Raw genomic sequence first — 16,146 nt, 5'->3', positions numbered from 1 at the left:
TTGTACTCAATAATTTTTGGACACTAATTTTATCTTGTTTTGTACATGGAGCATTTTTTTGATAAAGGTATTTTTTGTCATTACGAGAGGTGCGACATTACCTATATGGATCATTAAATGCCACAGTGTGCCCTATGTGAGTGATGTCATACCCCAATAGATGATGTCACACGCCTCTTAATGACAAAAACTCCTCATACTAAAAAAAAAATGTTCCATATACAAAACAAGGGCACATAAGTATCCAAAATTTATTGAGTACAATTATAAAATACTCCATATTATGAAAACCTTAGCATAACCCAGTATTATTATATTGTTAAAGATAGGGTGAGGTTTGTATAGAGCCTAGGCTCTAAACAATCAAAGTAAAACACACCTTTAAATAGTGTCGAGAAATGTGGTTTCCATATTGAAAATATTTGTGATATCATTAAAATATATTTTCATCTTTAATTATAAAATTTAAAGGTTAAAAAATAGTGTAGATCGAGTATAACTATGAAAACTTGAAAATCTTGAAAATTGACTGTCCAAAAACAATTCCAAAACTTGAAATCCATTTGTTTTTCATGTCGATATATCTTGATGTCGAGATGATCAATTTGAGGATATTTGGGCATCAAAATAACCGCTTGTAGTGAAATTTTTGAGGTGGGCTCTAATTTGATTGTTTAGAGCCTCGGCCCTATATAAACTTTTTTATTTAAAGATAAGGAGAATATTGTCAATGGTTTGTATAAAGCCTAGGCTCTAAACAATCCAATTAGAGCCTACCTTCAAATAGTATCTAGAAATGAGGTTTCAATATTGGAAATCTTTGTGATAGCCTTAAAATAAATATTCATTTTAGTTATAAAGTTTAAAGCTTCAAAAATAATATATATCGACAAATCTATGAAAACTTGAAAATCTTGAAAATTGACAGTCCAAAAATGTGTCATAAAATACGCTATTCTTAAAATTTGAAATCCATTTTTTTTCTCATGTCCATGCATCTTGATGTCGAGATGATCAATAGGAGGATATTTGGGCATCAAAATAACCTCTTCTAGTAAAATTTTTGAGGTAGACTCTTATTTCATTGTTTAGAGCCTGGGCTCTATATAAACTTTTTCTTTTACAATAAAGGTACTGGTCGAAAATATAAAAGTATATTTTGTAAATTGCACCCATAAGAACACAATGTATACTTGATACATCAAGAAAAATATTTATTAAAAGCATTTTATGTATGCTAAATATGATAATCTATTTTTAAAAATGTATTTTAAAAAGGAAATTTTAAATTTTGAGTCCTTAGTACATATTTGTAATGAGAGATCATACACCGTTGAACACATAAGATCGGCTTCTATGTTATTTTCTAGCATTAGTTCCATTTATATGCAATAAGGAATGAACATATGTTGTAGGCCATTTATTGATGGAAACGTGGGAAAACCTTCAATCATCATGCTAATTCTTCATATCTGGAATTAACTTACTTCTCTTTATTCTCCATCCTAACCAACTCTAATCCATCCTCACTAAACTCTACACCTAAGATGAATTTCTTGATTGACATCTAGTCACAAACCTTCTCATGTTTTATATATGGGTGCGATTTGTATAGAGCCGAGACTCTAAACAATCAAATTAGATCCCACCTTCAAATAGTATTGAGAAATGTGGTTTCAGTATTGGAAATCTTTGTGATAGCCTTAATATATATTTTTATCTTTAAATATAAAATTTAGAGCTTAAAAAATATTGTAGATCGAGGATATATATAAAAACTTGAAAATCTTGAAAATTTACGGTCCAAGAATGCAATACAATATGCACTATTTCTAAAACTTGAAATCTATTTTTTTTCATGTCCATGCATCTTAATAATCAATTTGAAGGTATTTGGGCATCAAAACAATTTTTTTTAATAAAATTTTTGAGATAGGCTCTAATTTGATTGTTTAAAGCCTCGGCTCTACATAAACTTTTTGCTTTATAAACTTTTTTATTTTATTTTTGGGAGTACTTTTATAATTTTTAGGCATACTTCATTAGCGTGCTGCCAAACCCAAAATATTCTGTTTTCTGTCTTCGAAGTGTTCTTGCCTTGATGGTAAGTCTTGAATCGCGCTCTGTCCGCCATCCTCAATCTCAAAGTCTCTTCTTTCCTGTTCTTGGGTGGGTTTTTACTGGTGAGTTGCTCATTGATTATCCCTGTTTTCCACAATAATTTCGTTTGATTTTTTCTGACACCTCTTTTCCTTTTCCTAACAAAAGGATGGTTACTCTCTCTCCGAAATCTCATTTTGGCTATCTTATTTTTCTGTAACGTGAAAAAACTTCTGGTTTGGGGAGTTTTAATAGCGAAAATTGAGTGGTTTCTCTTCCATCTTTAATCCAAAATCATGAGATTTCCTGTGTTGGGTATTTTCTTTTTCCCCTTACTTAAATATACAGTTGGGGTTGTTGGGAATCCATTATATTCTTTGGAAAATAGAATTTTGTGATTGGATGTTGCTCTGGTGGGTGGCTGTTGTCTACAGAGGGTTCTGCCTGCTAAATGATCCACCGGTTCCAAACTTGGAGGAACTGTCTTGGTATATTTTGACATAATTTTAGGAAAATAATTATCTTTCTTATCTATATGCAGTGAAAATGAGGTGCCTACCGCTTGTCGTAACTTTCCTCATCATATGGGTGGTTGCTGATTCAAGGAAAATTATCATGCCTGAGGACATAGGTGAGACATTCGATTTGGTTTTCTCTAATTCTAGTTATCTAACATATGTGTCCATGGATTATAGCTTACATGGCCAGTTCAAGTAGTTTAGAATCCTTTTTTTATCTACCAATGACAAGTCATTTTGGTTTATTATTTGAATCTATTCTACTTGGCTTGCATATATGATACCTATATTATTTTAGAATGATTGATTCTCATGAAGTGAAGTAGTGAAGCCTTGTGGGTTTGACAGGCGTAAATGTTGTTAGAAAAAATATTTTGTATATTAAGGAAAAATAAAGGACACAGGGAGAAACAGATGGCAAGATTGCTGGTAGTGCTAGAATTATATAAACAGATGCATAATCCAATATGGTTCTCAAAATCTACTCAATGTCAATTGGGGGAGAGTTTGTCAAATAGAGACTGATGAAACTTGGTGGTCATGGCCTTAGTCACCAAAGTTACAATCTACTTGTCTGTGGAAAAGAACAGTGATGAGCGACTAACAAGCTTCTTCAGAACCTTAAATGTGTTAAGTTAGATAATGAGAGTTGTGTTGGAGGCAATCCACACTGCATTTATTCTATCACGTTGGAGGATTGTGGGGAAAGTCAATGTTTGTTGATAGTAACATTGGAATTATTTCATTGTTATGAATGACATCACCCCACGGTCTATTTTAGACATTAGAAATGATTCTTGTTTCTAGTGAGAGATGTACCAAGTCAACCCAATAAGCTACCGCTAGATTCAACACTCATTGCCAATAGAATTAGTGCAAATATCTAAATGGGAGGGCATTTTTGTGGCCATCAGAATATAATTTTGAGGCTTGGACCTGATGATAGAGAATAATGTTTCTGAACAACAGCAAGCTGATTGCATCGCAGCACATTCATACGCTTACTAAGAGTGTGAAAATGTTTCAAGATGTTGTAACAGCAATTATCGGGCAGATAATGCTTCTAACTTGCTATCAGCATGAGTAGGATCTGGAAAAAAAGTTTGTGTATGGTCATTGATTCAGATATTGATGGAGTATGCACAATCTTGCTTTTGGCAAATAGACCCGTGCCATATGATCCCGATTACTATGTTACAACATGTACCCTAGGTGACAATTTATTGCCATTAGCCGAAGGATATCCTAAGTCCTTCATGTGAAGCTCAGATGGAAATTACTACTTAAGAAGAAATGTGATCAAATTTTTCCTAGAGTCAAATATCCCCTAGAGATAGCAGTATCGTCATATGGGCTGTCTGTGATATACTGCCTTGGCATGTATTATGGAATTTTTTTGAAGTTTCTTTTGTACTATTGCTATATTGATAAAATTTTCAGTTACTGATAAATAAAATGATCATATGAACCGATGAGATAATCTCACTAGAAAATGAAACAAAAGGAAATGGTATTGTCTTTATATCATAAGTCGGGCCCATAAGGGGTGCTCCATTCTTTGGTGGTTGGCTATGATATTTGGTGATCTTCACATTTGTGACACTAAGAATGTGACTTTGGTGCACACTCTTAGGGGAGCTAACCAAGAGGCTGATATCCTTGCCAATGAAGGGATTCTTTGAGAATCGTCTTATTCAGTTACAATTTCAATGTTGGAAACCTAATATGCTGTCTTGAAATCTATTGACCTTTGTTTTATAATTATTTATTTTCTTTATAATAATATTCTAATAATAAATCTTTATGTTAATGATTAAAGGAAAAAAATGAAATTACTCTCCTTGCTTGAAGCTGTTAAATTCTCAAAATTTCTGAAACCAAAATTTTGGAGTCTACTTGAGACCATAAAGGCTCTTTGAGGTTGACAGACTATAAAGAAGATGATATGGAATAGCTAGACATTGTCATTTAAATCTCTGTATGAAAATTATTGTTAATGAAGTGTTATTTTTGTACACTGAATATAACTATGTCTTTAACAAAAAAAGGGCTGAAGCTGTCGGTATTCATATTTGCAGTGAGTGACTGATGAGCAATCCTAAATAAATACCTTTCATAACAAGCTAGGCATTGCTCCTTGTAATTGTCCCATTTTCTCTGACGTTAATGGTGTAAACCCACTTACACTCAGCATGTTTGTCAGAGGACGCTGCAAAGTTCCCAATTGTGACTTGTCGAAAGATATTAATTTCTTGCTTCAATGTTTATTGCCAGTAACTTGGGAATAAGCCTCAAGGATGAGGTAAAGAATTTGTTGCAATTGAAATGCAGCAAGCAAATAATTTAAGGACATTTCCATTAGTACTCCTAAAATCATTGTAGTGGCTTGCATTTATTCTACATGACGGGTACGCATTGAGAGGTCTCATCAGTTGGAAGTTGATTGGAAAGGCCATAAATTCCATGGTCTTCCAGAATGTTACAAAGGATGGGAGTATAAACCAAGTTTCAGTCTACCATTTCAAAAGTCAGAAGACATTTAGATGGATGTGGCACTTCAACCCCTTTAATGAGGTCTATGAAGAAGAAAGACTCATGAAGGAGACTTGCAAACAAGTTCAGACCAAATAGAAGTAAGTAGTAGAACAAAGCAGAATCAATAAAAGGTGTAACCCTAGAATAATAAAGTCATATCCATTTAAAATTTCGATGGGAAGGTGCATTTTTTGCATTCTGTTCAGCACAAATAATCCTATTGACATGCATAGAAGTTAATGGGATCATGGAAGTTTTAGTAATGTTCTATGTTCAGTTATTCTGTTTCATGGTTCTCATTTTAAATGTAAATTTCATCTTCATCATCATCATCATCATCATCGTCGTCGTTATCATCTAAGCCTTATCCCAACTATTTGGGGTCAGTTACATGAATCCTATTCGGCATTCTGCTCTATCAAGGGGAACACCCTAGCATTAGTGTATAACATTGGTTCAAGATTCATGAAATAGATGTGGCAAAAGTTTTACACTTCCAACTTGACACAAGCCTCCTTCTTTCACCGGCATTGGAACCTGCCATAAATTTAAATTTAAAAATCATTTAACAAGTTTGTATCCGTTTGTGTGTTTGTTACATATGTGTGTGTGTGTGGTGAACTAGAAGGGAATAGTTAGTGATAAATGTTACTCTTTCGTGATTTGACTTTTAACATGAGTTTTGTGGAAACTAATGTATCTTACTTGACTTGGCATTACCGTATTGTAGTTCTGATGAGAATCTATGTCTGATGCATGATCCTATACAACCTCACTAGGAATTAACACTGGGATGTGTGAAGTAACTTCAAGGTTTGTTTTAATTACAAATACTTACTTCTGCATGCTTGTCTAGGTTCTGATTAACATGTCCTAATAAAAGAAGTCTTTCCAGAGAGTGTATTGTAGGGCTAGTGCTTGGTTGATATGGACATAATCGAGATATATTTATTATGATTTATCCTTTTATATTGTCTATTAACATCAAGTGACAACATTTCCTTTTGAAGTTCATGCTGCACTTCTAAGGATGGCAATATCTAGCGATTCTTAGGAAATGCATTGTTTTTTTTTTATTTGAAAATTTATGTCCCCTTTTTCCAATTGATTCATGCTGCTCCTCTTCCCTGCACACTGGTTTTTTCTCAACAAGAATGATGTTGCTTATCATATTCTCGTCTCGTGTGTGATTAATTAAAATTTTCATGGTATTCTCATCTCGTGTGTGATTAATTAAAATTTTCATGGTTGAGTCTATCCATGACAAGCTACAAATTAATTTTTATTCATTTCCCCATTCTTTTCTGATCAGCTTCTCTTATCACATATGGGATATGGCGGGTATGATCTTGGTTTTTGCAGGTCTAAGTACATCTTTGGGCAACATAAGGTCCTTTGATGGGTTTGAGATTGAGGGCTCTTCATCTAGAATAGAAATTCCTTCCCTGAAAGAGTTTCCACTGGAGTTTATCTGTAATGCATGCTTGGAGGCTTTAAGACTAGCTGAGAAAGTCTTGGCTGATCCTGAATTTCTAGAAAATATTAAGAAGTGTGCAGGTGATATCTGCTCCCTTTTGCCTTCCAACTTGCAAGGAGAGGTTCGGTGACTCACACAAATAATTGACTTATATTGGACTTATTTCTCTTTCATTAGTAGTTTACTAACCATAATTGGGTGAAATCTCAGTGTGAAGAATCCTTCAAGAGCTACATAGAAAAGGCTGTTGTTTTCCTGCAAGAATATCTCAGTGGAGAGAGGCTCTGCAATAGCACAGGGCTATGTCCTGGATATGGGGAGACTATTTCAAATAATGAAAGGAACATTCAGTTGAATTTTGGAAGTTTTTATAATAAACTTTCTTCTATGTTGAGGGAGACATTATTGGAGGTGGCGAACATGGCATATCAAAGGCAAGAACAATCAGAGGTTCTGAATGAAAAGGACCACTCTTCTACTGTATTGCTGAGGTTTAATGAGAAAGTAAGATCAGATTCTCGGCTGTTGTTTAAATCTTATAGGAAAAGTATGTCATGACATGCATATCTGACTGTTAAGTTTGGTGCATTTACCTATGTATCATCAGTTGTTGGTTGTGAACAATGGATGGCTGTTGTCAATCATACTTCAAATCTGCTTGAGCAGAGAAAAATTGACTTCAGCCACCCATAGTTGAGAGTAGGTATTTATGGTACACATCAAATGGTAGTGTATAATACATGTAGAATATACTATAAAATCCATTTTTCATTTTCAGGGGCATCTATTGTTACTGATTCTTTTGTGCTCCTTTTCCATTAGCCTTTGTTTCAATAAATTCTCAGAGCAGCATTAGGTTCTGGAGGAAATTTTGGGTCTTTTTGAGTTCGCTAGTCTCCCTCCTGTGGGGCAACTCCCTTCCATTTGCTATCTGCAAAGCACCAGCTATACCTCTCTCTCTGTGTCTCACACACACACACACACATACACACGCACACGCACACGCACACGCGCACGCGCACGCGCACGCGCACGCACACGCACACACACACGCACGTGCACCTTTCTCTCTCTCACACATGTAATCGTGTGTGCACACACATGCACATACACAGACTAGCACTCCCCATGACTTCGTTTCTGCTTTGCTCCCTCTTTCATCACTGTCTTTCTTTTGTCATCCTTTGTGATGCACTATCAATTCCTTCATTCTACTTTCTTGCTCTCTCATTTTTCTCAAAGATTTGTGCGTGTGTGTGAGGATTTCGGTTTTCTCCTTTCCTAACTATTTTGTTTGATATTATTTTGTTGAGTTATTAATATGTTTTATTGGAGATGAATTCTTTTGCCCTTGGGTAAATATATCGTGGATATTACATGACTAGGAGATTGTACATTTCTTAGTTCCCTACTTAAACTCGTGCCCCATTTTACTTTTTCTTTTTTCTTGATAAATGCCTGCTGGAATCTTAGTGTTGAACAGTTGTTCGAAGTTGATGTTTGTAGTTTTAATTTTTTTTTTTTTTTTGTGGGGTAGGGAGGGGAGGGGAGGGGAGGGGAGGGTAGGAGGTGGAGGGGGGGGGGGGGGGGGGGGGGGTGTTGGGCCCTCTTGCACGAATGCGGATGCGTGCAGCAGAACTCGGATATATGGGACACAAAAATATGCTAAAACCAATGTGTGGAGTGGGAAAAACATGCAAATAAAGCAAATAAGAAATAAAACTTACTCCCATCAAAATTTACGTAGTTCACATTTTCAAGCTACGTCCACGGGAGAAAGAAACAAATGCGCTATTAAAATAATAGTTACAATGGTCTTCCAAGAAACAAGCTTTTTTGGGTTCACTGATTTCTTTTAGAGTCTTTCTCTCGTTAGGTTTTCTCTTTTTGAGGTTTTTCTCTCTCAGAGGTTTTTTTTAATTTGTAGAGGCTTTCTCTCTCCCTAAAAGAAAAGGTTCTCTTCCTCTCTCTAACAGGCTTTCTATGTCTCACTTCTTCTCTAAGAGAAGGGTAACTTTTTCTTTCTTCTTCTTCTCTCTAAAAGAAAGTTCCCTGTATTTTCAAATACACTAAGAAGAGGAACACAAAAGCTCTCTGTATTTTGATACAACAATAAGAGGCTTTTCAAGAAGAGGATCAACCCAAGATGAGGAATGCTACACCCTTTTTATCTTATCTAGCCTCTCACGTTGCTTTCCATATAATGTGGGATTTGATACCCTTTAACAAACCCACCTTATCATCTCAACGTGAGATTATCCTTTTTATGTGGTTTGCTCTCTCTCTAAGAGAATCAAAGATAGAATCTTTACCCACAACCACCTTTTATGAGTTGTTATCCACTCCATCAATCCAATGGGCTGTGTTCACACTACTCGCCTTAATATTGGGGAACATTTCATTGGTGGCCCTCCCTCATGGGATAGGACACCTAACAATCTCTCCCTTCAATCTCAGGAGGGAGGTTTTCCTTCACAGATCAACTAGGTGCTCAAATGGAACCTATGCCAGCCATGCTTTTGCATAGCTCTTGCTTGTCTCTGGCCAAGGTCTTGGTTATCATATCCGACGTACTCCCGTCAGTATGGATTTTCCTTAGTTGCAACAGTCTTTGCAGCTTAGACTGCCATGAAACTGCTCCCCTTACAAAAGTAAGCAAGTATCCTGAGATTGACTTTTTGGAGTCTCCATCTCCAGCAATGTCTGCATTTGTGTACCCTTGTAACACAGGTATACCTCCCCCAAAGCATCAACATAGTTTGGATATTCCTTAGAGATATTTGAATATCCACTTGATTGTTGTCCATTGTTCCTTGCTATAATTAGTGATAAATCTGCTCACCCTGCCAACTACATGTGTGATATATGACATCATGCACACCATAGCATGCATCAAACTTCCTAGGACCGACCCATAAGGTACTTTCTTTATGTCTTCCTTCTTCCTCTTGATTGAAGGGATCTGCCCGACACTTAACTCTCATGCCTTCTTTCCTTTAGGCAACTTTACTAGGTCATAGGTGTGATTCTTATGCTAGTATTCTTTCCCTTCTTGCATAGCTTTAACCCAAACCCCTTTGTGTTTGTCGGCTTTGATTTCTTGGTAGCTTTCTAGTCCACCCCTTTCAGTGTATAGGACATACTCCGATGAAGGGTATTTGGTAGAGGCTTTATGTCCCCTAGAGGACCTTCTTAGTTCAACTGTAGGTGGCACTTCTTGAACAGGCTGCTCCTGCATCACTCGGAACCGGCATGTCAAACTCTTGAGGCCCATCCTCTTGTTGCATTTCTCCCCCGTCTTCATTTACTACGGTAGGAGGAACTATAACCGGTTCTGAGCCATTGAAGATTTATGGCTTTTCTGACTTCTTCACGTCTTTAATAGTAAGGTCTTCCTGAAAGATCACATCTCTACTCTTGATCACCTTCTTATTCTCAGGATCCCATAGCCTATAACCGAACTCTTCATCTGAGTACACTAAAAAGATGCATAGGAGTGCTTTCTCATTCAACTTGGATCTTTGTTCCTTGGGCACGTGCATCTATGCCTTGCATCCGAACACCCTCAAGTGTGAATTTCTGGTGCAAACCCTCTCTAGGATTTCACATCCAGAGGAAATGACGGGGATCTATTAATTAGGTAGCATGCAGTGAGGACTGCTTTACCCCAATACGGCTTTGGTAACTTAGCGATGGATAACATGCTCCTAACTCTTTCCATAATGGTGCAATTCATTCTTTCTGCTACACCATTATGTTGGGGGGTATATGGCACTGTCCTTTCATGCCTTATGCCATGCTTGACACAATAACTTTTGAAAGCATTCGAGGTGTACTCCCCCCCTATTGTCTAACATGAGACACTTTAACCGCTTGCCTCTCTCTCCCTTTCCACCTTATCTTGGAAATTCTGAAAGATTTCAAACACCTGATCTTTCAATTTCATTAAGCACACCCACACCTTTTTTGACGCATCATCGATGAAGGTGATGAAGTATGATACACCACCACGTGACTTCACATCCATGGGACCACACACATTTGAATACACCAGATTCAGGATTTTCCTATCCTTAGAGTTCTTATTGGAGAAAGAAACCTTTGCCTAGCAAATAGTGGTAACATGCTTTCTTGACACTGGGGAGAATCCATTTCTTTGCTAAGATTTGCATTCATTTTTCACTCATATGGCCAAGACGCCTGTGCCACAGGTTTAATGAGGGTCCTTCCATGGCGGCATTAACTTCGCCATTGGAGATTGCACTTGTGTTCTGTAGAGTGTGAACAACACTTCTTGGCCTTGGCTATGACAAGAGATCCCTTTATCAGCTTCCAATACCCCTTACAGAATACTGAGTGGTACCGTTCATCATCTGTACACCCTCCTGAGATGAGGTTAAGATGGATAGCTGGTACGTGTCTGACGTCTTTTAGCACAAACTTCATCCCAATATCAGTCTGGATGTGTACATCTCCCTTACACACTATCTTTGAGGAACCGTTGTTCCCCATCTTTACAAAGCCAAAAAATCCATCTCTGTAAGAAGTAAAATAGTGTCTTTGTGGGGTAACGTGAAATGATGCTTCGGTATCTACAACCCAGTCCGAGTTGCCTAATGCAATATTAATGCATCCATCACCACAGTTTCCAACCACACCAAATCTGTAGTCACTGCAGTGGTTTCCCATCCATCATTCTTGACATTGTCCTCATTCTGCTCTTTCTTGAGCTTCCGACAATCGTTCTTGATGTGCCCTTCCTTGCCACAATGAAAACATGTGATCCCCTTTCTCGTCTTCGATCTAGCTTTATCTTTAGATTGATTTTGGTCCCCATTCATGGACCTTCCTCGATTTGTGACAAGGCCTTGCGGCGATGTGTCGGAAGATCTTCTCGTCTCCTCATTTATCAAGCTATTAGTGACTTGACTCATGGTCACTATCCCATCAGGTGCTGAGTTACTCACGGAGACTACTAGGGTCTCCCAACTGTCCTGTAGTGAGCTGAGCAAAAAGAGAACATGTAGCTCATCTTCCAGAAACAACTTCATCGTTACGAGTTAGTTAACAATGCTTTGCACCTCATTCAGGTGCTCCGCAACGGATCCCCCGTCCCTAGACTTCATGTTCACAAGTTCCCGATCAAGAACGTCTTATGGTCTTCCTCTCGTACAAGTTATGTAGCTTATTCCACAATAACTTAGCGGATGTCTCCGTGGACACATGGTGGAACACATTTTCTTTCAACCATTGTCGGATGGTTCCGAGAGCCTTTTGGTCCGGTCTCTTCCACTCATCGTTTGTCATACCTTCGGGCTTTTGTTCTACCCCTTCAATGGGTGTTTACAAGTCCTTGCAGTATAGTAGATCTTCCATCTCTGGCTTCCAGATGATCCGGTTATTCCCATTGAGCGATATCATCCTGCTCTCGGTACTGGAATCCATCGTTAATCTACACACACTATCTCTTACACCCTCTTTTCTATTCACCGGTGGTCAGGGAGATTCACCGTCTGTCAAGCTCCAATCGTCGGTTAAGTATTCGTCGATAGTCAAGGATCCATCGTCGTCAAGGATCCGTCATTTGTCAACTCATCGGCAGTCAAGCTCCCACTGGTTGTCAATTCATCGGCGATCAAGTATTCGTCGGCGGTCAAGCACTCACCGGCTGTCAATTCATCGGCGGTCAAGTATCCGTCGGCAGTCAAGCACTCATCGGCTCTCAGGGTGTTACTGGCGGTTAAAGTGATTCACTGTTGGTCAAGGTGGTGACTAACAGTCCATTGGTCAAGGCCTTTTTTGCACAATGGCGGTTCCTTGTTGTCAAGGTAGTGACTGATGGTCTGTCGGTCAAGAGCTTTGCACAGTGGCCACTCACTGATAGTCTCTGACTGAGGACATGTCCCAAAACATCCCGAAAGGCCAATTAATAAAAAAAATCAAAGTCCTGGCGAAGCCCAAGAGCTTTGATTATGGTCAACGAACAAGATTAACAGAGAGCCACTGAACCTTGTCCCCATCGTAAGCATATGCTCAAGAGTTAGGTTACGGTCAGGGAAGACTCTGATACAACTATTTGGGCTCACCCAATTAAAGCCCATGCCATGAGGGAGCTGCACCAATTAAATATTCTCCAATATTAGGGGGAGTAGTGTGAACACCCATTGAGTTGTTGGAGTTGATAATTATCCATAAAAGGTGGTCGTAGTCAAAGATTCCATCTTTGATTCTCTGAGAGAGAGAGAGATAGAGAGAGAGAGAAACCACATAAAAAGAATAATCTCACGTTGAGATGATAAGGTGGATTTGTTAAAGGGTATCAAGTCCCACATTATATGGAAAGCAACGTGAGAGGCTAGATGAGATAAAATGGGTGTAGCGTGCCTCATCTTGAGTTGATCCTCTTCTTGAAAAGCCTCTTATTGCTGTATCAAAATACAAAAAAAAATTTTGTTTCTCTTCTTGGTGTATTAGAAAATATAGGGAGCTTTCTTTTGGAGAGAAGAAGAAGATGGAGAAAGTTATCATTCTCTTAGAGAAGAAGAATAAGAGAGAGAGAGAGAGAAGCATGTTATAGAGAGAGAGAGATACTTTTCTTTTAGAGAGAGAAAGTCATTAGAAAAGAAAAGAAGCTTCTGAGAGAGAGAAAACCTTCAGAAGAAATCAGTGAGTCCAATAAAGCTTGTTTCTTGGAAGACCATTGTAACTATTATTCTAATAGTGGATATGTCTTTTTTTCCCGTGGATGTAGCCTAAAAAGACGAACTACATAAATTTTGGTGTCAAATAAGTTTTATTTCTTATTTGCTTTATTTGTATGTTTTTCCCATTCATGCACACACACATTGGTTTTGGCATATTTTTGTATGGGTTTTGTTGTGCGCATCGGCATTCGTGTGAGAGGGCTCGACTGGGTGAGCCCAATAAGGGGGCTCGGGCCAGCGGATGTTGAGGGGAAGAACCTTTGACAATAATAAGTTATAAACTGAATCGAATATATCTAAGAATCTATGTTTAGCAACATATGGCTTGTCTGAAGATCATCAATACTGCTTTTCTTGCAATGATAATTTTGATGGATATCATTTGTACTGCTCATTGAATGATATGCTTTCTTGAGATTTCTCCTGCACTATTATTTCATCAACTCATACAGTCCCAGTATTTGCACAGCTGATGATTTCAACTCCACAGATCGCATCTCAATTGATGCAAAATTTTTGAAATTCTTTCTTTCAGGCCTCAGGTAATATAAGTTGTGATGCTTGTCACCGTGCTATTGATGAGATAGAGAAAGATTTGAGAAACCCAGTGACAAAGGTGACCCCCTTAGTTTACTAGTGATTCCATGCATTCCCTTTTATTTCCCATGCTATATGAGCCATAAAAGTATAAAGACCACTAGTATCTAAGTTTCCTTTTTCTTACAGCTTAAGTTGATAAAGATTCTGCTCCAAGCATGTGAAGAGGTCCAGGATCATGTCAAAGAAGTAAGTTTCATCCTTTTGGAAGTTAACTTGTTCATTCATCCTGGCTTAGAGCAAGACATGCTTATGTTTTCTCTTTGTTTCAGTGCAAGAAACTGGTCCTTGAGTATGTCCCTCTGATTTTGGTAAATCTGGAGAAATATTTGAAGAATAATGATATATGTGCCATGTTACATGTCTGTAAGGACCATATGATTCTTCTCTAGTTCACATAAGCCAATTATGTCATGTAAGAGTTGATGGGAGGTGAATTAGGAAGTAAAAAGGCATGGGTTTTCGAAGCTTCAGCTTGTTCTGGATTTCAGAAATTCTCAGGGAACCATCATGATGTGCAACTTGAATCGGCCGGCAGGTGAAGAATGTAAGCTGTTCATACAACATCTCAACTTTGGTCGGTGTATGAAAAATGTATTCCCTATATTGTGTAAAATTTATTGAAAATGGCACTGCGTGTTCTTCAATGTAACCATTTATTGGGTCCTCACACACATTGTTCTTGATTGAATATTTAAAATGCTACTGAACGAATTGAAGTGTTTTCGAAGGGCACTGATGGGAGAGATACGTAGGTAGCACGGTTTATTTGTTTCCATTTGTTTGTTGGTTTGAAATCTTAATTTGATCCTTGAGGAACTGCCTATTGGTCAATCTTGGAATGAGATACGTTTGTTACAGACCTAAGGATGGGATTTCTACGAGTCAGCCGACTCATACTGTACATATGCAGGCCCCCACTTAAATCTATCTTAAAAATGGATTTTAATCCGGATTCATGATTTCGGTTAAGATGATCACGAATATGAATTTTTTTTTTTTTTTTTTTTTTTTTTTTTTTTTGAGGAAAATCTTTGCACTGTCGAAATTCCATTTGAGCCCATGGATTTTTTACGACTTCCATATTAGAGATGGACATTGGTGAGTGCGGGCGTCCTTCTTAGAGATGGACATTGGTGAGTGCGGGCTCTTGCACCCGCTGACTCATGAATAACTATTCCTTCATCTAATTTTTGAAATGTTTTGCAGAGTCTTACATGTTCTTGGAATGTACCACAGGAGGCAACATGAATTCATCTAGCTCACTGTTCACAACTTCAACGAAAAAGCAGGCAAATCAAATTTTGAAGTAAATACTGTCCAACTTTTCATGGGATAAACCACTGATGCAAAGTTGTAAAAATTGAAAGACTCGCCAACTATGAATTTTGTATGTTGCCAATATTCACTTTCCATTAAAAAGCAAGGATATGGGTCTAGTCAATTCGTAGTTAGCAAGAGAGCTATCCTCGGTGGCGAAATCAAGTGGTACAGGTGGTGAGAGGGGTAGATTGGTGGGTGCCAAATATTGTCTTGTCACCTAAAGAGAAGAATCAGAATTGCATAATCCTACTCAACATCCCTGCTGCCCATGCAAACTTTGTCGAAGAGAATAATAAGAATTGCATAATCCTGCTCAACATCTCTGCTGCCCATGCAAACTTTGTCGGATGCACTTGTCGGATGCCTTGGCCTGCTGCCCATGCAAACTTTGTCGGATGCACTTGTCGGATGCCTTGGCTCAAGCATGAAATCTGTTTTGAAATTTTGGCCAAGCCCCCGCCCTTTGCCTTTCCTGCATGACCAGTTCCTAAGCTTTCGACTTTTCCCCTCATCCCCAACTTTCTACTCGCCAAGAAAAGTTAACGCCTACAATGGAGTTTTCTCTCCTAAGGGGTCCTTACACCCTGTTGAGGGGCTTCTTGGGTCTTTAGGGATCTGAGGGCCTGGTGGCCCCTTGTATTTGACCAACTCGAGTTAACGCCCAAGTTGGGGAATGGCCTAATTAACGGTATGCCTACACCATGTCGTGGAGGCCAATGCTTTCTTATTGGGGTATCGACCTCTATGAATAGTCTGATGCAGTAACTTGAAAGTCACTATTTCGAGATTTCCCATTTGTGTTCTCTCTTAGCCTTTCTCCAATGCTTTTCCTCTTTTTTCTTTTCTCTCTCCCACCTCTCTCCAACCCATTCCTTATAAACACTATTTTGTG

The 16,146-nt window shown here is 38.2% G+C and overlaps 1 protein-coding gene across 1 annotated transcript; it reads left to right on the top strand.

Moving 5' to 3' along the window:
• Positions 1-2,071: 2,071 nt before the first annotated feature.
• Positions 2,072-14,666, top strand: LOC18448103 (uncharacterized). The gene is made up of 7 exons (XM_006858179.4): positions 2,072-2,183; positions 2,642-2,731; positions 6,516-6,751; positions 6,841-7,134; positions 13,870-13,950; positions 14,061-14,120; positions 14,204-14,666. Exons 1-7 carry the CDS (start codon positions 2,102-2,104, stop codon positions 14,321-14,323), a joined length of 963 nt encoding a protein of 320 aa, XP_006858241.1. The 5' UTR covers positions 2,072-2,101; the 3' UTR covers positions 14,324-14,666.
• The last annotated feature ends 1,480 nt before the right edge of the window (positions 14,667-16,146 follow it).

This window comes from Amborella trichopoda, chromosome 2, assembly GCF_054954075.1.
Source record: "Amborella trichopoda isolate Santa Cruz 75 chromosome 2, AtrichopodaSantaCruz75HAP2 v2.0, whole genome shotgun sequence".
In the NCBI taxonomy this organism is placed as follows: Eukaryota; Viridiplantae; Streptophyta; class Magnoliopsida; order Amborellales; family Amborellaceae; genus Amborella; species Amborella trichopoda.
The sequence above is the reverse complement of the archived record's forward strand: the minus strand, read 5'-3'. Positions and strand labels throughout refer to the sequence as shown.

Coding starts and splice junctions, on each gene's coding strand:
- LOC18448103 (XM_006858179.4), top strand. CDS start 2,102: ATGGTAAGTCTTGAATCGCGCTCTGTCCGCCATCCTCAATCTCAAAGT. Junction 13,951..14,060: donor TGAGAAACCCAGTGACAAAG/GTGACCCCCTTA, acceptor TTTTTCTTACAG/CTTAAGTTGATAAAGATTCT. Junction 14,121..14,203: donor TCCAGGATCATGTCAAAGAA/GTAAGTTTCATC, acceptor TCTTTGTTTCAG/TGCAAGAAACTGGTCCTTGA.